This window comes from Phyllostomus discolor, chromosome X, assembly GCF_004126475.2.
Source record: "Phyllostomus discolor isolate MPI-MPIP mPhyDis1 chromosome X, mPhyDis1.pri.v3, whole genome shotgun sequence".
Taxonomy (NCBI): domain Eukaryota; kingdom Metazoa; phylum Chordata; class Mammalia; order Chiroptera; family Phyllostomidae; genus Phyllostomus; species Phyllostomus discolor.
Genome location: NC_050198.1, coordinates 82,063,675 through 82,091,632, shown reverse-complemented (window position 1 = coordinate 82,091,632; position 27,958 = coordinate 82,063,675). Strand labels below are relative to the sequence as shown.

Here is a 27,958-nt window from a genome sequence, read left to right as displayed (position 1 = left end):
ACTGAAGGCTAAAAAATAACAATGACCAAAAAAGTAATAAAACTGATTAATGATGAGGTACAACGGGGACACAGAATCAAGGGGGCCAGAAGTAGAAGACAGGCTTTTCTATGTTCCTTTTTATAAAGTTTTCATTCCTAAATTATGTAAATTAAAAAAAAATTAGTATCATTGTATATAAAGCTTCCTAGTTCAGCCATGAAATTTCTAGTACAATATGAAACTAACTCTAGTCCTTTTTCTTTTGAAAATGACTATTCTTTATTGAGTTTTCACCTAAGGTTTTCAAATTATGCTCTTGTGAAATAAAGAAAATCCCCAGAGGTTGTGAATGCTTTCTTTCTTTTTATTTTTCTTTGAAGGAAGACGCTGAGTTTGAGAGGATTAGAGAGTCCACTTGGATTTGATGTTGATTAAATAGGTGTTGATTAAATAGGAGACTTCCCAGATGCAATTGATCACCAGCATTGGGCAGAACGAACACCCTTGGTGTGCATCAATTCAAGCAAACAGAAATGTGCCCTGCTGAGGGTGGGGTGTTTGGGTGGGGGGTAGCGGTGGGGGGGCCAGAGTGCCGTGCATCCAGCTGAGAGTGAGATTCCTTGAGAAAGCCCCCTTCCTGTCACAGCACCCACAGCACTCTGAGCCTGCTCCCAGCTAACAGCCTCTCCGAGAATGCTGCATTTAAAAGTGCAGTTTTTGGATGATTCCCAGAAGATTTTTGTGGTTGATGTAAGTGGAAATTACATTGCTATTATTTTTTTTATTATTCATTCAATAGTGGTCATTTGTGGACAGCCCATTATTCAGCAATGTTATGTCTTCTTTAGGACTGAATGATGGAGGACTGTGGTTTTTAGCTTTGGGAAAAATTTGTATTTAATATCACAATGTAGTTCATGTTTTTATATTAACCTTTGTTCTAGAACAGGTTCTCATTTCTCAAGGGACAAGTAAAGCAAATTTTAAAAATATGCTAAATATTTGTAAAAGACAAAACAGCAATAACTTAGTTGTCCTATCAAAAAGGTATTATTGCTCATTGAAATAATTTGGCTGAGTCTCACATCATGAACATTTATGGGGAGAAACTGGTTCTGAGGGAAAAAAGAAGGGAAAAACTACCCTCTTTTTCTGAAGAAAACCTGTGGAAGTTGGGGTGGGGATAGAATTATGCAGTTATAATAAGAAATTCAGGAAGTAAAGACAAGTATGAAAGAGAAAAATAAGAGACTATTTAGTTTGATTTAGTACTTGTAGTTCTGGGTTCTTAATATCCTTCTTAGTTACAAGATGATTGTGTACAGTTATACCTGAGCTCTTCAAGAAGTGGCTTATCTTCCAATATCATAAGATATATACATTTTGATGTCAGATGCTATGCATGAACATTTTGAAATCTACCATTTTATTAAAACAAAAAATTCAATTTTCTCTATTTACTTTAGCTAATAACAAAGAACAAATAGTTCATTATCTTTTAAATTTATACAAAATGCTGGTTGTTTTATTTTATACAAAAACTAACTACTGCTGTTGGGTGTGTGGGTAACTCATTTTTCAAATGAGTGTTTCATTTTTATTTGAATCATGTGCTTGTGGGTGATGACTTCATGGGTTCAGATGCTATTTTGCTGTGTCTTCCTTTCACTTTTATTTGCAAAAGGCATTTCTATGTCCATGGACCTGAATAATTTGTTTTTGTACCAAATAGCTTCCATTAGAGGTATGCGACATTTCTTATTCTTTCTTGGAACTATATTAAGGAGTAGAAAATGTCTTTTGAGTAGTTCATCCATTTGCAGGCTGGTGGTGTACACTCAGTGCTCCAGAACCTGAATTAGTGCTGGGAATTCAAAAGACTCTGCTTTAGGCTAACTTTTTAATAGGTATTTCAAGCAAATCAAAAAGAAGTCTTTGACAAAAACTGACAGAAGAGCTTTCTGAATGTGGAGTTCAAATTCAGATCCAATTAAATGAGGGGGTACAGTACAATAGCTTCACAAAATTTTCCTTCTGAGGAGCTGATTCTAGCAACTTGAAGCCAGCATGATTTGGCTTCAAGTCAGATCGTTTCTTTCCAGCTGCAACACATTGTGTTCATTGGGAAGATAATAAGAAAGATTTGATACCCAGCAATTTGGTTGTCACAGCATTTGATTCCTTTTGCTCTGTGGAAGGATACTCTGTAAGTAGCAATCATGGTGTTCCTGAGAGTAGCAATGGCACTAACTGTAGTGCCATGAGCAGTTTTCTACTGAGGGCAGTGGAACCTTAAGTTAGCAGCCAGTCATCTGCCAGGATCCCCTCTCTTTGACAACAACAACGATGATGATGATAATGATGATGATGATGATGATGATGATGATGATAAAAGTACTAGTGAGTTACAAATGAATAATGCTTTAACAATTTCATATCTATTAGTTAATTTGATTCTTCATTCCACCCTGTGAGTGAAGGTAAGGAAAAGATTAATCTTTTCCTATTTTGCAAACTAAGATATAAGGCTCAGGGAATTTAAGTGACTTGTGCAAGACTATACAGCATATAAATGCAGAGCTGGGACTTCCGATCCAGAACTCTCCCTACTATTCAATGTACACTTTTATCCAGAAGACCTATCTGTTAATAGCCTTCCAGTCCTGTAATATTGCTCAGGCACATTATTTATTTTCTGTTGCTCTCAGAGAGCATAGAATTTGGCATACAGTCAGCCTTTGATGACTGGTGTGTCCTGAGGAGCTGTGTGAAAAATATATGGTTAATAGAGGTCAGGGAGAACATGGCATGAGTCTTTTTACTGATTCAAAAGCTTAAAAGGCAACCAAAACAGTTTGTCTTTTATTTATACTAATATCTTAAACGGGATAAAGGAATGCTTGGAACCATAATGGAGAGAATCTTTAGCAGCTAAGGAAGGGGCTTAGCTGCTAAAAGTTCTTGCCATTATCAAAGCCCACATGGAAGGGCTTTTGATAACAAAATTGACTGAAATCTCAAGAGGCATGGATCAGTCCCAGGGAGAATTGTTTTTTTAACATAAGATTTTAAGAACTAGTTGACTGTATGGGGAGAAATAATGGAGTCTTGGGCATTGGTATTGATTTTGCAGAAAAGACAGTAGTAGAAATATGAAAAGGACACATGATAAGACAAAATAATGTCTTTTGGGTAAGGCTAATTGGCATCTGGAATCCTTTATTCTACCCCCAGTAGCAATATTGTGGTGAATTTGCTGGTGCCCAAAATCTGGTGCAGGTCTCTAGACTCAAAAGTCTGATTTGTCAGCACTCCAAAGGAACTGAAGTCAGGGACTAATATTTAAAATCAGCATGTCAGTGTCACCATTTAAAGTGGGATTAAGGACACTAAGGTCCTCTCATCAGTTACATCATAAGAGTCAGACTTAAAGGAATTAGACTTATGATTCTAATATTAGATGGCCTGATAATGTATCCATCTCCACAAACACCCTATCATTGAGCACTTTTAACCACTCATTCATTCATTTAGTTATTTTTTTAATAAATTAGAATATGTTTTAGGCCCTCTCTGGACACATTAGGCTTTACCATATGGGTAGGTAAAATCTTGAGCAAAAGCACACTCTACTCTCACCTGGGCAGTGCTGGCTGTTAGCTACCAGCTACAGCTTTAGTGATTCTTCTTTTCTCTCTCTCTCTCTCTCTCTCATCGCATGGTTGGAAAACCCCCTTTGTGATCGACCTGTCTTTCACTTATTAACACCTTTAATTGTGTTACTGGTAAGAATGGCTGGACCCAGAAATATCTTGTTTTTGTTTTTTTGTTTTGTTTTTGTTTCTGTTTTTTTATTTTGGAGTTTAAGTATCTGTGCTCTGAGGCACTGTGTGTTAATTTTACTGATGAGTGCTGAGAATATTTGTTAAATTTTCCTTCTCTGAATTTCCTGAAGTATTTCAGGAATGCAGGATAGATATGGGACTTGAGACTTGCTGGAATATACCTACTAAAGTGTAACCCAATCAAGAAAATGTATTTAGTGAAAACCTCCTCTTACTTTTTAAGCTTTCACATTTATTTAAAAAAATAGATTGTTGTCAGATGTCAACATCATCCCTAGTGCGGCACTTACCGTGAACTTCCTATCATTAGATAATCAAGAAAGACTCTCTGAAATAATGATGGGAGTGGGTAGTCAGGAGGAGAACTGGGATAAGGCAATGATTTTAAAAGTAACTGCAGATTTTGGTGTAAATTCAGTTTTGTCACTTCAACAAAGGGACTGAAATTTATCTTGATAGAAAAAGGGAGGATAAGACCAAATCTAAGACTTTCTTAGCTCTTAGAAAGAGAAGGAAAGGTCAGGTTTCTAGCTTGACTATGAATTCTCCCAATACCCACACAGACCAGTAGCAGTAATGAATGTCCTTGAAGGATGACCTTTTATTTAAAGCCTGAACTGTTTGCTTATCTCAGGTTTAGATGGAGACTATTTTTTAAAATTAATTATTTTACTGTTGTTCAAGTACAATTATCTGCATTTACCGCCCCCCCCACCACCACTCCTCTCCTCACCCCAGCCATCCTCATCTCCCTCTCCTGCTTCAACCCTGCCTTGGTTTTGTGCATGTGTTCTTTATAGTTGTTCCTTGAAACCCTTCCTCCCTTTCCCTCATTATCCCCTCCCACCTCCCCTATGGTTACTGTCAGATTGTTCTTAATTTCAATGTCTCTGGTTATATTTTGCTTGTTTGTTTTTTTTGTTGATAAGATTCCACTTAAAGGTGAGATCATACTGTATTTGTCCCTCACCACCTGGCTTACTTCACTTAGCATAATGCTTTCCAGTTCCATCCATGCTGTTGCACAGGGTAGGAGCTCCTTCTTTCTCTCTGCTGTGTAGTACTCCATAGTGTAAATGTACCATAGTTTTTTGACTCACTCATTTACTGATGGGCACTTAGGTTGCTTCCAGCATTTGGCTATTGTAAATTGTGCTGCTATGAACATTGGAGTACATAGGTTCTTTTGAATTGGTGTTTCAGGGTTCTTAGGATATAATCCCAGCAGTGGAATTGCTGAGTCAAAAGGCAGATCCATTTTTAGTTTTCTGAGAAAATTCCACACTGTTTTCCACAGTGGCTGCACCAGTCTGCATTCTAGATGGAGACTTTTCAAAAATAATAATCCCATCATATTTGATATGATTCTGTCTGCTATCCCCATTGCCTGTGGCAGTCCTGTTGGATAGTGGAGGGGAAGAACAGCTTTATGTTTGTGACTTTTCTCAAAAGCATGATTCATTTTGATGGTTTCTTGAGACTAAAGTCAATATAAGAGGTTTGAAATATCTCAAATCTTGCATTTACCTGAATGCAAACACAGTAGATGCCTAGTGGTTTACAAAGTGAGAGGATATGGTGAGTTGGCTTACCTCATTACTTTCAGAGCTCATCATAAAGGTCACCAGGCCACATTTTCTGAGAGAGGCAGAGGGGAAGCAGTACAAGGACTGAACACTATTCAAGATAAACAACAAAGCAAAAAACCACATAGTGATTCTTCTACTGGTAATGGTATTTACCCTTGGATGATTGTCCAGAAGCTGGTTTTTCAAATTCTGATGATAAGGGATCTTTTGTAGTTTCATCAGTAATGAAATAGATATATTTACCCTTGATGGAAAAGTTCTTCCAACTCCAATGAGATGGAATTGCTTTGGTGTAGCAGAATGTACCTGGATTTGGGGCTACAAATACTGCACCATTTTAGGTATGTAGCCTTGGGCCAGTCACTTAACTCCTTAGCTCTTTGAGTTCTGAGGAGTAATATAAATGGTATAATTAATATTTAGAGTTTGATAAAATAGGATAAATTTGATTGTGCTACTTATAAGCTGTGTGTCTTTAGGCAAGTCATTTAGCCTATCTGAAACTTAGTTGTGTCAGCTTTAAAAACTTGGACTTGAGATGTCAGAAAAACCTTCAAAAGAACAAGCAATTTAAGTTCCTGAGTAGGAGTTAAGGAAGTAAAGAATGAGAGCTAAAGTATAGGGGGATTTATGGTGGTTTACACAAAGGAAAAGATAAAGGCCAATACACAAATGAGAGTGTGGCCCTTTCATGATGGAGTGGCAGAAAGGTCAATCAGGGTGAACAGTGCAGTGTTGAAAGGAAGATGGAAAGTAGTTGGAAATCAAGATGAAGCAGAGGTAGTCAGAAGCTAGATTGATCATACCATTTGGTCTATATGTACAGTTTGGGCTTTATTCTGAAAGTAATAGAAAACCACTAAAGAATTTAAGAAGATTGAAATGGGCATATTAGCATCTGCTTACTAATTAATTTATGCATTCATCTTCTCAGCCAATATTTAATGAAATATGTGTTCTAAGTGTTGGAGATGCCATGTAGAATCTGAACAATAGCTTCAAGTTCAGTGGTTCCAATTTTAGATAGTCAACTTACCTCCTAACATATGCCCAAATATCAATATTCCAGCCTAAAAGTGAATGGTGGAGAGAGACGGGGGGACTTATACAACAGATGGTAATGACGCAGAGTTTCTAGGTGCATTTGATGTTGGTGTAGATATGGGAAATTAGTGAGAAGGAATCTAGATGATCTTCAGATTCTTGGGCTAGGTGACTAGGTGGTGGCCTCCATTCACCAAGACAGAGAACAGAATAAAAGAAGCAAGTTTAAAATGTGCAATAATTGTCTTTGTATCAGATTTAGAGATATGAGAAAAGAAATACATCTGGAGTTGGACAGACCTAAGTTCTAGTCCTAGCTCTAACAATTTTAAGGTGTGGGACCTCAGTTGAGTCACTTCACCTCTCTGAGCCAGTGCCCTTATATATTTTAGTGATAATCATAACACCTACTCCACAAAGTCATTGTGAATATAAATGAAGTTCCAGAGGTAAAGTTTCTGACACAAAGTAGATGCTCAAAGCATGCTAATTCCTCCCTCCCTTGCATACAGGTCTCTTTATTTCTATAGTTTGCAAATCCACATAGAATGGCCTTTCACCCTCAATTTGGGGTTTCTTTTGATAATCTTGAATTTTCAACACACTTCCAGGCCATAGAACTTTGTTGCCCCAGGTCTGTACTTCCTATTGGGCTTCCCAAGGTTAATTTATCCTGCTTCTCTGAGTGGTTTGCCTTTGCTTAGTCAGTAGTCCCAAGGGATTTGCTCTTCCCCCTGGAGTCATTAATCCTGGGAGGAGCCATAACAACTGTCTAGAATTACCTAAAATAATGTTGGGCTTCCTTTAAGGAAGCTGATGGAAATAGCTAAACCCTTTGTGCTTAACTACACTTTAAATCACTCTGTGGTTACTTCACTTTTTTTTTCAATGATTCTTTTTTTTTAAGATTTTATTTATTTCTTTTTAGAGAGAGAAGGAAGGGAGGGAGAGAGAGAGAGAGAAACATCAATGTGCGGTTGCTGGGGGTTATGGCCTGCAACCCAGGAATGTACCCTGGCTGGGAATCGAACCTGGGACACTTTGGTTCCCAACCCATGCTCAATCCACTGAGCTATGCCAGCCAGGGCTCACTTTTTTAACCCATCCCCCACCTGGGATGTAAAGTATGGCATAGGGAATATGATCAATACTATTGTAATTATTATGTATGGTGTCAGATGGGTACTAGCTTTATCAGGGTGATTACTTCATAAAATATATAAATGTCTAATCATTATGTTGTACACCTGAAATGAATATAATATTGTATGTCAACTGTAATTGGAAAATTAATTTCAAAAAATAAAAACAAAAAGCTAAGGAAAATTGTTCTGTGGTAACTACTCGTAATAATGCTAACACAGTTGATAATAACAGTAACAACAATACTACTGACTAATAGTCACAGTATTTATCGACAGCCTATGTTCTAGATGTATTTTGCGTCCACTATCTCATGTCATGTTCACACAAATCAAATGAGTGTCATTATCTAAGGTAGTCATATAACTTCTGTGTGTCTTGGGTTTTGTCATCTGTAAAAGTGGGATAATATTCATATCCACTTCATAGAATTGTTACAAGGTTAGGTAAATTAATATACCTAAAACACTTAGAAGAGTGTCAGTAAGTGCTATAAAAGTTTTTGCTACACTGATGTCTCATGGAATTTGGCTCCAAATTTAGATGGTAAATATATGTCCTAATATTCTGGCCCAAATGGCAATACAAGGTGAATGATGCCAGGAATATTATTTTTATATTTATTTTACAGTTATGTTTGACTTATCTAAGAAAATATTGCTATTTATATTTTTAAAGATTTTATTTATTTATTTTTAGAGAGAGGATAAAGGAGAGAGAAAGAGAAGGAGAGAAACATCAATATGTGGTTGCCTTTTGTGCGTCCCCCACCAGGGACCTGGCCCCCAACCCAGGCATGTGCCCTGACCGGGAATCGAACTGGCAACCCTTCAGTTTTCAGGCTGGTGCTCAATCCTCTGAGCCACATCAGCCAGGGCACATTGCTATTTAAATTAATGGTTGATCTGTGGTTCAAGCCATGGAATGAGCTTCAAAACCTTAGCTAGATAGGTGGTAGACTTATGAGTCAAGTGGAATTGCTGTATGTCCTGGTTTTCCAGGACTTCCTGATATATCCTGTAGTTTCAAGCAGGTGGTCCCACACTAGGTACTCAATCAATGTTTGATGACAGGCTGACCAACAGGCTGATCATGAAAACTCTTCACCAACCCCCTGCCTGTATGAAGAAATTCAATTGATGGAGCTTCTAAACCATGTTAGAAAAATCATCTTGGAATTACAATGCCCCACCCTAGCCAATGTAGGACACTTCTATGCCAGGGATTTATTTGTCATTGCAGGGGGTTCTAGCTGCATGATGAATGCCTTTGTTTAAACTACTAAGCTTGATTTGCCCCTCATATCCTAAGGTTTGTTGATTCAGAGAATAAATTGAACTGAAAAAGAAAGGAACTCTTGTGCTTTGTCTGGTCTGAGGCCAGGCTGAGCAGCAGCCAAGTGTGGTTTAGGCACTGTCTCTCCCACCCCTCCAAGGGCCCCATATCTTCTGCTGTCACCTGGCTATTAGGCTTCCCTCTTGAAGTTAGAACTCAAAAGGCTTGGAGTGAAGCCTTCCCACCCACAACCCTCTCTTGACCCTTTCCATTCCCACAGCTGAAAGGAGGGAACCTGAACCCAAGAACTTTTACAGCACTGGGGTGGGAATCGGGGAACTGTCTTTGGAGTTGGATTGATGGTAGTTGTGTGTTTGTTCAAGTATGCACTCATGATAATCTCTATGAACAGTTTCAGTTAGTTGGGGCCTTGAAACCTCTTCTTTTTTCATCACAGTGCAGAGCTCCATCTGCTTCCTGGGTGCTGGGATGGACTAGCTGAAGTGAGAGCTCACAGCAGAACTTCTGAGTGAAAGTTGTTAAAGGGCACCATTCTTCTAAATTCTATAGGAGTTTCTATCTTTCTTTTAAATGCTATTTACCTTATATTAGCATTATTGTTTGATCTGTCACAAATACAATTACATTACACTAATAAGAGCTTAGCCTTAGCTGGTGTTTTAAAACAATGAAGTCACTTGTACCTGAGAGACTGAGAAATTCTTCAAACTGAAGTGTGCCCAATATCTGGGGTCAATGGGGTATGGCCTGAGGGGCAGAACCTTCCAGAAGTTGGCCAGACTGCCCAGTACTTTCCTAAAAGGACCAGGAGCCTTCCATACCAGCAGCAGAGAGCAGTGCTGGCCTTTGTGATACTAGGTGACACCAAGCAGTTTTGTGCCAGACTGTCAGAACTGAAAAAACCTTTGGTTATACCAGTTGTATCTGAGAGACTCACCCTTAACAGATCATTTGCACCACAGGAGGTAGTGGGGAATTGGCCAATGAGATACCACAGTAAGGCATCACAGGAAAGACCTACTGAAGGCTGCAAAACTCAGGATAAAGGAAGGTAAAAGGGGGTGCACCTTTCTGGGGGTTGTGAAATTCTCTAATGTATAGCTGATCTGTTCTAAACACAGCTGCTGTGCAAAAACTACAATTATTATCCCTACCGAATCTTATTCCAGCCCTCTTTTCTCTATCCCTTCTCCTCCACTTTACCCACTTCCTCATTATCTTCTGGGTCCAAGGTGTGAGGCTAAATAGGGGTGGTCTGTCTGTGTGAGTTGACCTCAGGCCCTGGAAGCACTTAGGCATGGCACCTCACCACTAATCACTGGTCTGAGCTGTCTTAAACAAAAGGCTCTTTGTCCTCTGAGATTCCATCTATGAGGATGGAATTCACCTTTCAAAAGACTTAAATGAAGGCAAAGGTTCTCCAGAATTTCATACTCAGAACATTTTAAGTGATTGCAAGTGATTTGTCACAAAGTTATTGTCATTTGCTTTTATGAGATGCTTCCAGACTTAACTTTGTTCTAGGAATTACCACTTACATTATTTCATATAACCATTAGTTAATAAATTTGTTTAAAAGGTATGATTATAGCACTTCATTTATTCATCACTCATTTAACTAATTTTTATGAGCCCTCACTGGTTTTGTGCTCAGTGGTAGCTATTGAAGTTGCAGAGAAAAATAAGAAATAGAATATGATCTCAAAGATCTCATAGTCTAGTAGAAGAATTAGAAACTGAAATAGGTATGTATACTACAGTGTGATGCATACAAATGACAGGGTAAGGACAGTTTTTTAATAGCACAACAGAGGAAGAGCAACTAACCTAGACTGAAGTGTGTGTATTAAGGGGATTGTTAGACAGGTTTTCTTAACGGGGATAATGTCTCACCTCAGCTCTAATGACCAGTACTAATTCTTTAGATATTTGTTGGAGAGTTAGGGGAATAAGTAGGAGCAGAATTTAAAGTTTGTAGAAACATACAAATTTTACACACATACAAACATGCAAACATACAACAGTAGAAACGGAAAGACTTGTGGAGAAGTTCCATCTGATTGGATCATAAAATTGAGAGGAAAGAATGCATGTGCCATGACTGGAAATTGAACTGGTGACTCTTTGGTTTGCAGGCCAGCACTCACTCCACTGAGCCACACCAGCCAGGGATATATTTGCTCTTTAATGAGTGTCTCTCAAGAGACTCTGTGTTGGAGTTCCCTCAGTATTTCTTATCTTAATCAGTTAGCTCATGCATGTGCTGAGAGTGGTGATAATAGAAAACAAGGTCACTAGTTTCAGGGAAGAAATGACTTGGGGTAAGCAGGACCTAAAGGAGCTGTTAGGGAGATTTCATGGGACAGTTAGATAATGGAAATGGTTCAGATAAGTAAATAGGATGAGAAAGATCAGATATAGGATATCTGAGAATTGAATGAGGACAAAAAAGATAGGTTATTCTTTGGGGCTCAGTATTGGGGAGTCATTATGAATCCAAAAGCACACAGTGGATTCTCTTAATTCAGTAAAGTCAGTGACTATCTGTAATATAGTCAGCACTTAACCTGAAACATAGTAGATGCTCAATAACTGTTGAAGCAATGAAAGAATGAATTCTCTTCTTGTTCTCAGCTGTCAAACAGCTAATACCTACTCCAACCAGTTTGCTGATAAAAATGCCAGTTAGCTGACATTCTAGGAAGTCAAGTCTTAAGTCAGAAGTGATGTGACACAAACACTTTATGTATTACCGAAACAAAATTTCCCTGGGTCAGCCCTGCACCCATGTAAAACTGTGTGGTCTAAGACTCACTGACTGTCTGAAATGGGGTTGCCAGAGAAGAGAAATGCTCTGACTCAGGTTCCCCCAAAGTTCAACAAAGGAGAGGTTCTCTCTACTCCTACTAGCCTACAAAAGCTTCCCAAGTCTATCTGTGGATGCCACCATGAACATGTTTGTTCATTTCTGCATTTGGAGGAATGTGGATTACAGCATCCTAAACTGGGATCAGCAAACATCAAATTCAAAATTCAGAAGGGTGGAATATATTTGATTTTGATTTGGAAATAGCAATGAGTCAGCTTAACCAAGTCTTTCTGACAAATAATTCCATCTAAGCAATTAAAGGAGAAAGGTATTTTGAGACTTAGCAACTAATTTTAAGACACTAAGGTTAGTATCTCTTGGGACCAAGTATCCTACTACAGATTGCTAATAAGTAACAATTCCTGCCACTATCCTTTTCTCAGGTTCCCACAGTTCTACATTTTGCAAGTTAAACCATGCTCTCTCTTACTTTCTTGTACATTAGAATTTTAGATGTGCAATATTTTAAAAACATATGAAATAATTCTCTCTTGGCTTGGCTGTGCTTGTCCCTGGCTGCAGATGGAAAATCCCAGACAATGTTTTGAGTTATGTTGCACATCCTAACAATAGATATGCCATATTGAAACAGCCCTGAGGAGGGAGGATGGCAAAGGTCTGAAAATGTGGGATCAGCCTGGACTATGCCAGAGAAGACTGTGTAGCCCCTAGGCTTCAGGTTGTACACAGAGCCCAAGCCACCTCAAGGCCAGCATGAGTGAGTTATCATTCAAGACTTGCATGGCTGTATACCAGGGTAGGCAAGAGAGAAAAGGGTAGAAAGCTGCAAGCAAGCCCAGGAGTTGTTATATTAAGCCACATGTTTGGCAAATTTTCATAAAGCCCCTACTGTGTGTACATAACAGGTAGGGATAAATCAAGAGGAGAGCAGAGCTTAGTAGAGCCTAGCTGGCTGCAATTATAGATCCAATCTAGAACCTACACAACAGGAATCCAAGTGAAGAGACTAAGTGAACAAGGGTCAGGAAATTAGGCAGATGTATGCATAAGGGAAAAGGAATGAAAGAACAGGTACTAAATGACTTCTTCAAGGGTGAAACTTGGCAAGAAGCCAAGTTAAGAATAAGATAGGATTCTTGCTGTAGGGCAGAGTTGGGCCCTTAGTATAGTCCACAGATGTAGATAAGCAAGCACACCTGGCTGATGCTGGGGTTTTAAAAAGATGGGGGAAGGAGACACTTTGTGACAGGGTGATTAGCCTGAATGATAGCTTACAAGACCTTTCATTTTGCCAATCAGTTAGAAGTTCTTGCAGGGGTGTCCAACCTGTGCTATGAATGCAGCCCGACACAAGATTATAAATATACTTAAAATATTACAAGAGTTTTTTGTTTTCATTAGTGTTTGTGTATTTAATGTTTGGCCCAAGACAACTCTTCTTCCAGTGTGGCCCAGAGACACCAAAACATTGGACATCCCTGCAAGGCTTAGAGGTTCACTATTTTTTTTTTTTGTAATTTCCAAGTCCAGCTTCAATATATGATAAAACATAAGTTCATTATAGAAATATTAGAAAATTCTGGTAAACAAAAACAAGAAAATAAAATTCTGTGTAATCCCATCATTCATAGTTCAACATTTTTGGTTTATATTTTATACACTGAAACACTCATTTCTTATGGACCCTTAAATGTTACATGTGCCTTCCCACTCCATTTAGTTTGGAATAGTTTCCTGAATATAATTTTTAAAAATTTTCTGTTTAGTCAACACAGATTCTCCATAGTAATCTGAACATGTTGGGTTTTATGGCCTTTTATAAAGTAGATGTTTTAAAAGGCAGTATTCTTTAATGGTTTTATAGAGTTTCTGTGAAATTCACAACCTTTCAGAACAGAGTGGCTTCCAATCTGCTCACATTCCTGCTGGGCATCATAGTGAGCACTCTATAAATGGAGTAAAAGTGATTCTAGGAAAGAAGAGACAGGAATAGAGAGCAAGTGAGGAAAGGGAGGCTAAAGAAAAGACATCGAAGTAATAAGCAGGAGAGAAAAATGACTCAACAGTACATTCAAAAGGTGAGAAAAGATGATAAAGAAAAAATAGTGAATAGGAAAGGAAAGAGTGAACCAAAGGGACAAGTTTTAGGTGTTTTGTTTATATCTTTCTTGTTCTTCATATATCTAGCTATTCATTTTCCCTTTATATTTAAGGACAACCTGGTGTAATAAAATGAGCTCATTACTGGAGGCCAGCAGACCTGGGTTCCAGTTCCAGTTCTGCTGTTAATCTACTGAAACACCCTGGGCAAGTTTCTTCCCTGCTCTGAATATAAATCTCCCACTCATAAAATGAAGGGTTTGGTGTATGTGACATGCAATGGTCTCTGCTATGTCCTAAATGTCTCATATTGCTAGATATAAACAGTATGTTTTATCAATCTGAAGTTAAAAAAAATTCCAACTACTATTTGGGATCTGGTTGTGCATCATGTGCACCACATGGATTTAATACTAAAGCATTATGTGGAAACAATTATAAGTGTTTTAATTACCCAGAGAAGCTAGTAATTTCAACAAGACATAGGAGCGCTGTCTTGACAATGCTATTATTATACTGTCACTTTTCAAACAGCCTTTCCAATATAGGCATGGTAATTTCAATGTCCCAGGAGTAGGGGCAAGATTGCTATTAAGGTGGTAATCTTGTTTTTCCTTTTTCCTCCCTTAGTATGAAGGGTAACTCTGAGCAATGAGAGTCTCTTAGACACCATCCAACAAAGAGTATAAATCAGATGAAACCCTGTCCAGGCAATTGGCAGGCCTACAAAAGTCCTCAGGCAATGCCAAATCATTCCCTTATAGATTTAAAAAAGTGTCTGCCAGAAAGAATCATTTATCAGGAACTAGATTAGCTCTCTGATTCCAAAGTTCTCCTCTGGACTTAGTTTAGTCAGTATTAGCATGGTTGTTGGTAAAGAGGATGGTGGTCAGGCAGCTGCTCAGTTTGATTCCCCAGAACCCCCTTAGGACAGTCACATGGGCTGGGAAGCTTTCTGAGCAGTTAATCCTGAGCAACTTTAAGCCTTGCATCTATCACACATGCAGTATTTTGAACTGCTTTGTGTTTCAGAAATAAAATAAAAGCCACTTGCAATTTAGTGTGAATTTCACATGTGCACAAGCAACTATAAGGTTGCTTATTCTCTCTCTGCTTACTGCCACCATGAAATCTTAAGTACCCAGTTAAATTGTGCTTCCTTCCAGGGTTTATTGTTCAGTCCTATGGACTCTGGGGAAGGTGCCTCAGTTGACTTTCTACTTACTCTTTCTTTTTTGATGTGTCTAACTGCACCTTGCTCTCCACTAGATGCTAAAAAACTAGACTGCCTGCAGAGAAGGCTCCATTTTAGAATAAACTTCTGATACCTGGTAATTAGCCTCTCACCACTCTCAGCAGTTCTCTTTTTACTAGGAGTTCAACTTCCCCAGAAGGTTATAATATGGCCAACAATTTCTTCTGCCCTGCCCTGAAGGAGCTGAGTTTCCTAGTTCCCTGGATAGTTTACCAAGTGAAAACTTTGAAATCATGTTCAACTTCTTTCTGAGAAAGCTGGTTGCATCTGACTACATTGGTAAATGTGTAATATGTATGCCCTATTTTTTGGAATGTCAGGATATTTGCATTTTTTAATGAAAAGTAAAGAAGTCCTTTAACAGGAATAGTTCAGGATTAAATCCCTAAGAGATTCTCAGATTCTTGGAAGTAGCCTGTAGATGATAGGCAAGGAGAAAGACTTAACCTTTGCATGGTTCCAAACTCTCTGTATAAATGAGGTGCATGTGAAGGAGTGTATACCAAGCTGCAGAACATATTTCCTACATGGATTAAGTTAAATCAGGGTCACCAAAAACATGCTTAGCCTGGAACTGCACCAAATGCTACCAAAATACAGAAATACATCTAGGCTTCCTATTTTACTGAACAAAAGTCATATCCTCTGAATAGACTGTTCTGCTTGGTTCTACATTCTAAAATGCTATTCAGAGTTCAGGATAGGACAAGTAAAAGAAAGAAACAGAAATTAGCCTTCGGGGCATCCAAGGAAGGACTAGTTCACAATTGTGCCAATAAAAATGTTGAGTGGTAATGTGGATGGAACTGATTTTGGATCAGTGCCAGAGTGGGTGGTTGGGGTAAGTTGCAAGTGGTAAGCTATGAGATGTATCATAAAATAACAGAAAGAAAATTCTAGGTGGGTGGCTTTTAATGGAATCAGTGACATATCAGTGATGGGGTGTCAAAAATATATTTAATACCTTTATGTTAGCAGAAAGTTTTGGATAAGGCAAGCTCTGAATTTCTTTCCACAATGGCACAAAGGGTAGGGTGTGTTAAAGGAGGAGCTCAAATATGTGCAGACATTGATGAGGAATGTTCCAAGTACTCCCACTCTAGGATAGGTTGATATGGAAAGAAAACATCAAGGATGAGGTAAATGGTGCATAAAGGTGAATAAAAGGCAGTAAAATGTAACCTAAGTTCACCTATAATGTGTGCAAGTGACCTTGGCCAAAACAAAAGGGAAGTGAGGAAAGAGAATATCAGGATCTCCAGGCCTCTTCCTCTCCCTGAATACCTAAGTCCAATTACACTTACTATGGAGATGGGTCTCACATTTCATATCTCATTACCACTACCATAGTCCACACTACTATCTCACCTGAACTGCTGCAGTAGCCTCACCTGATCCATCCATCAACTGTCTTGCCTCATTCTCCATCCAATCCTTACAGACTTTTCTGTCAGTGTGGCCCACAAAGCAGCAGCATCAGTCTTACCTGGGAGCTTGGGAGAACTACATATTCTCAGGCTCCATCCCTACCTATTGAATCTGAATTTGAGCACCATTTTAACAAGATGCCCAGTTGACTCATATGCACTTTACAGTTTTGGAGGCCCTGCCCTATCTACTGCCTAGATAGAGTTTCTAGAAAACAGCTTTGACCATGGCAATTCCTCGCTTAAAATCATCCTGCTACCCCCACCCCAAACACTGCCTTCAGGCATATGGCTTCATCTGGCACAAAAGGCCTGTCTTGGTAAGGCTCTTGCCTACTTTTTCAGTCCCTATATCTCACTTGCTCCTTTAGGAATGCCACATTGCTTGCAATTTCATTGTTCACACTAAGTTTTCTAATTTATTCTGCCTCTGACACTCTTCTACACTCTTCTTCACTTAGCTAACTTCAACTCCTGCTTCATGTCTTGGATTAGGTGCCCCCTCTGTTAGGAATCCATTGTGCCAATGAGGTCCACAGCAAGGCACCACAGGAAAGACCTACTGAAGGCTGCAAAATATTTCTGGGTTAAGTGCCCTTTGGATGTGATCTCATATTACCCCCTATATGTATGCTTCCACAAGGGCATTTAGTCCCAACTACTGAAATTACCTGCTGATGTGCCTGCCTTGCCTACCAGTCTATGTATTCTTTGGTGGTAATGCCTATGTCTTGTTCACCTAGGTATGCCTAGGGCCCAGGAAGGTACCTGGGACAGAACAGGTATTCAATAACATATGTTGAGTTGAAGGGATAGTGGAAAGGGTCACAAAAGTGTAAGAACATATACAATAAGACAAAGGCAAATGCATCAAAATTAAGCTTGGAGTTTGAGCATGGAAAAAATTACAATAGGGAAACAAACTGGAAAAAGAGAATAAAGAATGAAGAGCCCTGCTGGTGTGGTTCAGTAAATTGAGTGCTGGCCTGGGAACCAAAGTGTTGCAGGTTTGATTCCCAGTCAGGGTACATACCTGGGTTGCAGGCCAGGTCCCCAGTAGGGGATGTGCAAGAGGCAGCCACACATTGATGTTTCTCTCTCTCTCTTTTCTCTAAAAATAAATAAATTTCAAAAATCTTAAAAAAAAGAATGAAGAAAGAACATTAAAGGAGAGGCGAGGGATTTTCTTTTAAAGTGTTTAAGGACTTCTCAGACTTCTAAGACTGATGAAGCATTTCTTTGTCCTCGTCTTTTTGTGTGGCTGTTAATGGTGGAACCTTATCTATGAAAATGTAGGATCAGGGTTAACATGACTGAAAGGTGACTCATTTACTTGCCACTGGATGAATGGTCAACAAGCACTGCTTTCTATTAGGAGAAACTAATTGTCATGTGTGTGATCCTTAATATTCCAGATCTTGAATATTTTAATAAATGGTGTCTTTATCAAAACAGACCCCTTGGGGTGGTCCAAATGCTAATAGGTAACCAGGCACCAGAGATTGTCCAGAAAAGTCCTAGTTTATACCCGTTGTGACAATGGAATAATATTATCACCATCATCTACCTTCCCAATTTGGGTTATAAAATATGGTCACCCTACAAACAGCCAACACTTCTTGGGCTCTTCCTATGAACTATACATTGTGTAAAGTACTTGACAGAAATATTCTTGTTAGATGCTCACTATGATTCTTTTCTTAAATTGAAATACAATCTGTGTACTGTAAGATTCACCTTTTTAAAGTGCACAGTTCAGTGGTTTTTAGTATATTCACTGTGTTGTGCAACCATAACAATTATCTAATTTGAGAATATTTTCATCTTTCTCAAAAGAAATCTTATACTAATTAGCGTTCACTCTCCATTCTCCCCTCTCCAAGTTCCTGGAAACCATCAATCTGCTTTCTGTCTCAACGGTTTTGCTAATTCTGGATATTTCATACAAATGGAATCACAAAGTATGTGGTCTTTTGTGTTTGGCTTCTGACAACCCTATTTTACAATTGATGAAACTATGCACAGCGAGATTAAATAGCCTGTCCAAAATCACTCATCTAGTGGGAAGAAGTGTCAGAACTAGAACCATGTATGTCTGGCTCCAGAGCCCTCATTCTTAGCCACCATGATATGCTGCCTCCTCATATTTATTGCAGGTACTCAAAACATTCTTGAAACTCTTTTTTGGCCTTCTGTAACTGGGCACATTCTTTCCAAAATTCCTCACAAATCTTCATTATTTGAGAGTGGATTTAATGTTTGGAAAAAGTCAAAAGTTATTAAGAGCAAGTATGGTAACTAAAGTGAGCTATCAGCCTGGGTCATTGTTATGGGCTGAATTGTGTCCCCTCCAAATTAATATGTTTCCCCTCTAAACCTCATAGGTAACTACTGTTACTATATTTGGATATAGGGCTTTTAGGAAGTAATTAAGGTTAAATTAGGTCATAAAAGTGGAACTCTAATTTAATAGAATTTGTAGCCTTATAGAAATGGGGAGAGAGAAGAAAGAGTTATCTCCCTCTTTGCTCTGTGAAGACAAAGCAAGAAGGAAGCCATCTGCAAGGCAAGATGAAAAGTCTCACTAGAACCTGACCACTCTGGCACACTGATCTCAAACTTCCAGCCTCCAGAAGTATTAGAAATAAATTCCTGTTGTTTAAGCGACCCAGTCTATGGTATTTTGTTATGGCAGACAGAGCTAATACAATCATATTTTGGGATAAAAAAATGAGGCATATCCACAAAGTCAGGAGAATGAATGATTATCATCTGTGACTTGAAGAATAATTTTCTGAGGGAAGCAATGAGAAATATTTTGAATGTTAGAGTCAGCAATGGAAACAGGAGAAACATCTATAAAACTTTTCATATGGCACTATGCTTTTAAATGTTATAATGTCTATTGTATTTATCTGGAAAATAAAACAACAGTGGGGAAAAAGTAAAAAAAAACTATTATTCTACTGTTAATAATATATTATATTTTATCTCATTTTATCCTTTTTTGAAATCTGAGTTATATAGTCTGTACTTTTTAAAGTACATAATCAACACATAGATACATTAGATTCCCCTTTATGTAATGTGGTCAAAGGGGATTGTTAGTTAATTGATAAAATTGGCTAAAGCATAATAAATATGTTAATGTACATAAACACCTTAAACTTTTTATTTTGACCCAAAACATATATTTTTATATCTATATGCTAATCTTTTGATGTAGGGTCAAGGCTTTTTTTTTTTAATAAGGACTTCTGATGGGTTTTCCATTTGTCTTTCTCCCATAAACCATAATCATAATGCATCATCTATGATTACCAGCCTTTGCTCATTTAACATGGAACAAGAATGTAGGTTCTTGCAAAGCAATTTGAGTACAGAGTCCTTCCAGAATTTCTTCCCCAATATTTTACTGCTGTGAAATCCACAACTAATTTGACAGCACATTTTGGAGGATTTCCCCTGTCACTGAGTTTTTGTAAAATGATCAACTTAGTTTTCATAGAAACAACTCTTGCTTTTAGTGCTTATAATTGTTTATCATACATATAATTTAACTTGTGTAATTAAAATAACAAGTAGAATTATCAAAAATTGTTCAAGAAAGTGATTATTATTAGGTATGGGGTTCCACTGATAGATATGAAGGTGCATGATCATATTAGAGTAGCCTCCTAACCATGAACTTTCATCATGACATAAACATCAGGCAATGTTTTAAAGAAGGAATGGAGCATATTCTCTATGCTATACTGAGTGGAAGTTCCTTAAGAGAGCTTCTATGGTCCCTATTCATTTAAAAAATAAATCCAGATATGTATAGAGTAAAAAGTTAAAGTTCCCCTTAATCTATCCCCTCTCCAGGGAAAATGCTGTTAACATTTGCTATGTATCCTTCCAGACTCTTGTATGCATTTATCTATACATGTGTATCCCTTAAGTTGTATGATTAGCCAGGCACTGTCTAAGACCTTGATGTGAATTAGGTTGTTTAATTCTCATGACTCTGTGAGATAATAGTATTGTTATCTTCATTTTACAGAGTGGTAAACTGAGGCTCAGAAAGGTTCAGTAATTTTCCCTAAGACACATAGTGACTAATTTGTTCTTCCTCCTGAGGAGACAATCTTACTAATGTACATGAATCAAGTTAAAGATTTGGATCCATTCATTTATTTAGTAAACATTTATTGAATGTCCACTCTTTGCCAGGTACTGTACATAAAGCCAGGTATTCAAACACATGATTTCTGTTTTCAGGTACCTGGAAAAGGCAGGCCAATATGTGAGCTAAAAGATCCCCTTCCATTGATCCAGCTAATAAGTGGGTAGAGCAGGATTACAATTCAGGTTTGGTTTAACAATTGTTATACAACTTCTCTAGGTGCATAAAAGGTTTGATAGATTGTTGTTTTAGAGGTAGTCACCTTGAATATTATTGTTTTCATGAGAATATAAGTTTGAAGCTCCCAGAAATCAGTGTCCTACGGTGAAGACACAGTTTGTGAATTGGAGACCATAAATATAAGTTCTGGAAAGTTTTAAATATATATATATATATAGTAGAGCAATACTATAGGGTGAAGAGACTTGGAATTTAATTCCCTAAGGAGCTCAGTTAAAATGTTGAAAAGTGACAGCTTAAATAAAAATAAGCAATTAAAAAGAGAATCAAAGGTCCAGAAAAGAGAAAATAAGAAAGTTGTGTATAAAAAGATCTAATGAGAAAAAAATATAACAAAGAATTGAGGAATTGGATCATAATGGTTGAAAAACTTTAAAGCTGTATGTTGAGACAGAACCAAGACCTTACCTATTGTGCAACACATTCCACAATTCTGGCCAATTTTAACAGACACTGTGGAGGACTGAAGGGAAATGCTTCTCCCTGAGATAAGGGTGGAGAAATTGAGCCACATGAGCACCTGACCTTCAAATGCATAAATGCCAAACACTTTTAGAGCTAATTGGCAACCTGTACAGGGATAGAAGAATCAGGGGATTAGTCTTATAAACATGCTATGGGATTTTACATAGGGGGCAAAAAGGAAGGCTTGATTGGAAACTTTACAGAATGGCTGTATACCCTTTGTTACTGCAGAAACATTTACATATACAAACACATAGAATGTGGTGGCTTTGATGGGGCAGATTAAGCAGGAAGATTGAAAAATTAAATTAAAAATGAGGAAGGAAAAGAAAAATGTTGAGATTCTTAAATTGTTTACAAAGAAACTGGAGTCTAAGACAGAATTTGGTTCTCGTGACTGAAACGTTTCTTTGGTGTTGGAAAAAGTATTGCTGTCATATCTGTTTAGAATTTTTTTTTTTGGCAAAATCTTGTGGCATCTCCTGGAGGACTTTAAAAACAGGAGCAATTTCATCTGTCTGGAATGGTCTGTGTCAGCACTTGCCCTAGGCAAGGTTACCGCATAGGCAAAAAGTTCCCTTCCCTCTTCCTACCAGAGGACCCCTCCCCCACTGTCCCACTCCTTGCCCTTAACCCTCCCACCATAGGTTGACCCCCTTTTCTTGGACCACGGTTCCAATGTGACCTTCTACATAAAGCAAATCCCCTTTCCCTCAGCTCTCCAGGTGCTAGGGACACACTAGGTTTCACCCTTTACAGCCTATTTGCATTTAAAAATAGGACCTTGGTTAACCCACACTAATCTGGTAGTGGTGGAGCTTCAGCCAGTGTAACCAAGTGGAGAGAAGTCCAGGCGAGAGGGGAATGTTTTTGGTCACTGGGGAAAAGGGGTGTGGTAGCTGCTTTCCTGGAAGCTATTAAATCCCAGATGTGGGCTTGCTTCAGTGTGGTACTGCCTCAAGGGAGCAGGCAGGGGGTGAAGAGGAGGGTGTCTATACTCTGTGACCTCACAAAGTTGCCATTAATTCTATGAGTTGGTGGTTTCCAACTACCTTTCCCTGCACCCGGCTGCCTTTGCAACACTGCAACACCCTGTGACTTGGCTCTAACTAGGGGCTTTCAGCAGCATGTCTTTGTGCCTAAGAGCCAGTGCCCAATTTTCCCATCACAGTCCTCCATGTGAACATCAATTCTGAGTTTCAGCAGTGGTGGCTGCTGAAGATCAGTCACAGCCATACTCAGTTCAAAGAGATTTTCAGAGTTCTTCAAAGTTCCAGTCCTCAGGAACCCATAAGAAAGGGACTGTTTGTGCTCACGGTGTGTGTCGGCTTTATGAAGAAAAAAAAAAATGTGTGGTTTTATGTGAAGAAGGGGAAAGCTGCAAAAGGAAATCTACTCAAAGAGCTTATATGAGTAATTTGGTAAATTTCATGTTGGATCAACAAACATTCAAGAGCTCCCACTATGTGCCAGGTTGTTAGACATGGCGAGTAACAAGAAGGATAAAGCAAGGTTCTTGCTGTGAAGGAATTCAGTCTAATAGACGACATTCCGTGTAAGAAATGGCACGTTTGAGGTAAGCAAGAGTATTTAAGAGCAGGAGATTGCCCTTGGCTCAATCTGCTGCTAATTGGGATCACAGAAGGTTGTCCCAGGGAGATGACATTTGAGCTGAATAGGAGTAAGCCAAACGAAAGAAAGGTGGGAAGGGCGGTCTGTGCAGATGGAATCACATGGACAGAGGCATGGAGGCATGAAACTACTTGACATGCGTGGGTAACGGGAGCAGGCTGCAATTATTACAGCAAAGTGTGGGGAAGGGGGAGGGGCAAGAGATGAGGCCAGAGGGGCAGGTTGGGCTGCAGGAGAGAGAGAAAGCCCTGTTTCTGTTGTTAAGGAGTATAGACTTTATCCCGAGGGGAGCCACTGAAGGATTTTAAGCAGGTCAGATTTGCATCTTAATTAAACTGTCTGTCACTTTGGGGGAAATCATTCAAATTGCTCATGGGATGAATTCATTCGAGAATTCTATTGAAAGGATAGATTTGCAGATCTAGCCATAGTTAAATTCAAGGCTCCGTTTTTCCAAGAGTGTATTAGTCTGTGGCTTTTTAAAGGGTATCCCTAAAACAATTTACAGATAGATGCATGTTTCTATCTCCAAAGCTCAACATCATTTGGGGAGATGCAGCACTTCTAAATAGTGCTTAAATGTAACAGTGTTTGATGAGAGTCTTGTCACTTCTACCATTTATTCACATCGTAATAACAATATCAGGTTGGGAATGCAAATTGTGCTATGATCTTTTTGTTTTCTTTAGCAAAAGTCATCTGGGAAGGCGCTGTTTAACCTAAGTTGCAGCCATCTAAATCTTGCTGAAAAGGAATATTTTGGATTAGAATTCTGTAGTCATTCTGGAAATAATGTAAGTTGGTTTCATTATAGGGTTCCTTGTGTCTAAAATTGCTTCTAAACACAGTTTGGAGCTAGGTGTGTAGGGCTCAAACTCCTGATTGAAAAATAGAAAAAAAAACATTTTAACCTTTGCAAAGTGACTGGATTTAATAATTATTTTCCCTTCTCCCTACTTTTCTATTTAGTCACCTCAGTTCGCCAAACACAAACTCTTCTACCCCATGCTCCTCTTTTGTCACTTTGTGAACAGCTAACTATGGTTTATCTATTTTGACTTTCCAGAGGCTGAACCTCGACCTCCACAGTTGACTCTTAACCTCAATGATGAGTATTTGGGTGACTTCACCCTCTCTGGAGTCCTAATATTCCTGATGTTCTTCCTGCTGTGTCCTGCCTGTTATCTGGCACCTTTTCATAAAGGCTCATTACATCTATTAAGCTGGCATTTGGGGGATGTAGGATTCAAACATAGAGCCAAATGCCTTCATTACAGTTTTCATAGCAACTAATGAGCCTTGTATATGACACCTCTGTCATCCTACCAGCAGGGGAGTATTGATTCAAATGTCAACAACAAACAGATAGATCAACAATGTTCACTGTCATTGTGAAAATACAGTGGGAAAGTTTCAGTGTGGAGGAGGCATGCCAGTTCTTAGACATTGCTGTTTCTAACTTTCTTTAGAGTTTAAATCATCTTGGTATTTGTTTATTTCATGCTTACTTTTATCTGGTACCAAAAAAAGTTGCACTTAATGCCATGTTTTACCAATCCTTTCATTAATTTTATTACAGGTCTGGTTGGAACTTCTGAAGCCCATTACAAAACAAGTAAAAAGTAAGTATTGAAAACCTTTTAAGGAAGATAATTCCCAATTAAAACTTGAAAATATTTCAATATTTCAGCAATGACACACTATTTATCATATTAATATAAGGAGAGAAAGGGGCTTTGATGTATTGTTTCAGTTCTTCATACATCTAATGTATTTAACAATTTAAAAAATTCATTTTAACTTTCCTGGAGATGAAGAAAATTATGCTGCTGGATCTTTGAGTGAAAATGAAGAACCCCAGTAATCATAGCACTCTGTGGATTGGGTCTGGGAATATATTTCACGTTCTAGCACTACAAACTTTTGAGAATCTTTGATATCAATCTGCGATGTCATTCATCTTCTGCTTGTTCATTCATGTCAGTTCATATCTAAGTGTCTATTAAGTATGAAATATTCCTCCCCACCCTGTATTTCACCATCTAGTGTGGTGGTTCTCAAATTTTAGTATGTATAAGGATCATTTGGGGCTCTCGTTAAAATACAGATTACTGGGCCTCATTCCTGGGTTGAAGGCCAGAAACCTGCATTTTCAACAAATTCCACTGATGTTTCTTATGCTGGTGGATTTCAGTCAACACTTTGCAAAACATTCTCTTGTAGTGTTTCTTCCCCTATCAGCTCTTTATGTTTTGGTACTTTTCACAGTTCTGTCTCTCTTCCACCATAAAATGATATTATATTATTCCAACAGTTTCTGAACTGATTTCCCTTAACCCATCATATACACTACTTCCAAAGGGAACTATTGAAAATGTTCTGCTTAAAATGTTTCCATGACTCCATATTGCCCTTAAAATAAACTATAAACTCGTTAGCATATTCACAAAACCCTGGACTCTGCCTGCCTTTTTAGCCTTAACTCTGCCACTGACCACTTTGAATTCCTACCTTTCCTGACTTTGACTAAACTAACCTCAGCTGTAGGCTTCTCAGGTAAAATAGAGGATGCCAAACTAAACTGGAATTTCTGATAAACAAAGAATAATTTCCTGATAAAAAATATGCCCCATGCAATCATTCATCTGAAATTCAAATTTAACTGGGACTCCTGTATTTTATTTTCTAAATCTGGCGGCCTTATTCAGATTTCAACTCTTATAGGAAGATTTCCCCGAATTTCTCCAAACTTTTTTTTCCTTCTTGTGCTTCCCCAGTACTCAGTGCTTATAACACTTTGTGGCATTATACCAGAATGTGAGTGCTTAGTTGTCATTTTATTCCCAATACCTACCTAGTGCAATGCTTGGCATGTAATAGACACTCAAAAACATTTGCTGAATGATGCTAAATTCTGCATGTATGTGTTCACTTTAGATGCAAAGTGTTTCTTATTTTTAAATGCAAGTAAGAATTAAGGTAAGTAGATATGCTTTAACGTACATTTTAAGATACATAGAGGCATCAGTCCATACTTCTTATAGTTCCCCTTCATGAGATCCTTCAGCCAGTGATACTCATCTGCCTCTAAAGCAGGTGTCTTCTCTCACCCAGGATTGCAGAATCCTAAGTAGCAAGTATAATATTTTTCAAAATGGGACACTTCTTAAGAGAGAACACAGTAGGCTCCAAAGAGGCACATCTTTACCAAAAGAAACTCAAAGGGAAGGAGGGTAGGAAGAAGACTAGGAGAACTTTCCTGCTATCCACATAGAGACACAATCTAGAAATAACAGCATCTGAGAAATATTAAAATTAAAATTTAAAAGTCTAGGAGGGAGTAATGGGGAGAGGAGGGAAGAGAAAAGGGAAGTGTGTGTGTGTGTGTGTAAATACCTGTAACTGTTGTGATGGACATGTAAATAAAACTTATGAAGTTATTGTGTTTTAAGATCCTAAGGAGCTTGTTTTCAAATTTATGGTGAAATTTTTCCCAGTGGACCCTGGACATCTGAGAGAAGAACTTACAAGGTATAGTACTTATCTGAGTGTCTGCTGCATGATATTACTTAAGAATCATTATTCTCCATTTACCAGAGAATGGACTTCTAGTCTTCTTTGGAAGACTTGATTCTGAGGCACTCTGGGAGTTGGTGAGGACCTGGAGAGAAGGAGGGCCTGGCTGGTACTCAAAGTGTTAATCTTCCAAAGGGCTGGGACTTCAAAGAGAAGGAGGGAAGATGTTCTAGAAGTGATAGCCAGCATGGATGCGCACTTGGGTGTTATGACATTAACTGCTTCAACAGAGTGCATACCTTCATTGCATATGTGTTCCAGTCAGAGGGCAGCTTCATAGCACAAGTGTAATGCCAATTGATTTTCATGGATATTGAAACTAGTCTGTGTGTATGTGTATCCCATAGGTAGAATGTGATTATGACATATACCTATAAAAATTTAAAAACTAAAAAAGTGTAAAATTTATAAATTATTTATAATGTATAATATAAACTATTGATACTTTCATTATAATTATTTAATACTTATAAACTATTAATAATTTAATATAACTTAATATTAATTTATGATGATAAATTATTGAACCTTATAAAAGTAAAATACTTCATACTTTTAAAACGTCCAAAAGTTAAAAAGTAAAAAATATAAAACATTTTAAATAGTGTTTTTATACTTATAAATAATGCCCTTTAAAACTACAATATAAACCTACTTCTTTTTTTTAGCACAGCCCCCATTACTTTCTTTTTTTAAATATATTTTATTGATTATGCTATTACAGTTGTCCCATTTCCCCCCTTCTCTCCCCTCCACCCTGTACCCCCTCTCCCACCCACATTCCCCCCCCTTTAGTTCATGTCCATGTGTCATACTTATGAGTTCTTTAGCTTCTACATTTCCTGTAAGATTCTTGCCCTCCCCTTATCTATTTTCAACTTACATTCTATGCTACTTATTCTCTATACCTTTTTCCCCTCTCTCCTCCTCCCACTCGCCTGTGGCTAACCCTCCATGTGACCTCCATTTCTGTGGTTCTGATCCTGTTCTAGTTGTTTACTTAGTTTCTTTTGGTTTTGCTTTAGGTGTGGTTGTTAATAATTGTGAGTTTGCTGTCCTTTTACTATACATGTTTTTTCTTTATCTTCTTTTCTTAGATAAGTCCCTTTAGCATTTCATAAAATAAGGGCTTGGTGATGATGAACTCCTTTAACTTGACCTTATCTGAAAAGCACTTTATCTGCCCTTCCATTCTAAATGAGAGCTTTGCTGGATAGAGCAATCTGGGATATAGGTCCTTGTCTTTCATGACTTGGGATATTTCTTTCCAGCCCCTTCTTGCCTGTAAGGTCTCTTTTGAGAAATCAGCTGACAGTCTGATGGGAACTCCTTTGTAGGTGACTGTCCCCTTATCTCTTGCTGCTTC

At 38.2% G+C, this 27,958-nt stretch overlaps 1 protein-coding gene across 1 annotated transcript in view; it reads left to right on the top strand.

Annotated features, from left to right (window-relative positions):
* The first annotated feature begins 675 nt into the window (after nt 1-675).
* Nucleotides 676-27,958, top strand: part of FRMD7 (FERM domain containing 7) — a 47,005-nt gene continuing 19,722 nt past the window's right edge. Inside the window, exons 1-4 of the mRNA XM_036016364.1 lie at nt 676-732; nt 23,706-23,810; nt 24,596-24,638; nt 26,469-26,547. Of these exons, the coding sequence (XP_035872257.1) occupies nt 676-732; nt 23,706-23,810; nt 24,596-24,638; nt 26,469-26,547 (284 nt within the window). The remainder of the gene's footprint in view (nt 733-23,705; nt 23,811-24,595; nt 24,639-26,468; nt 26,548-27,958) is intronic.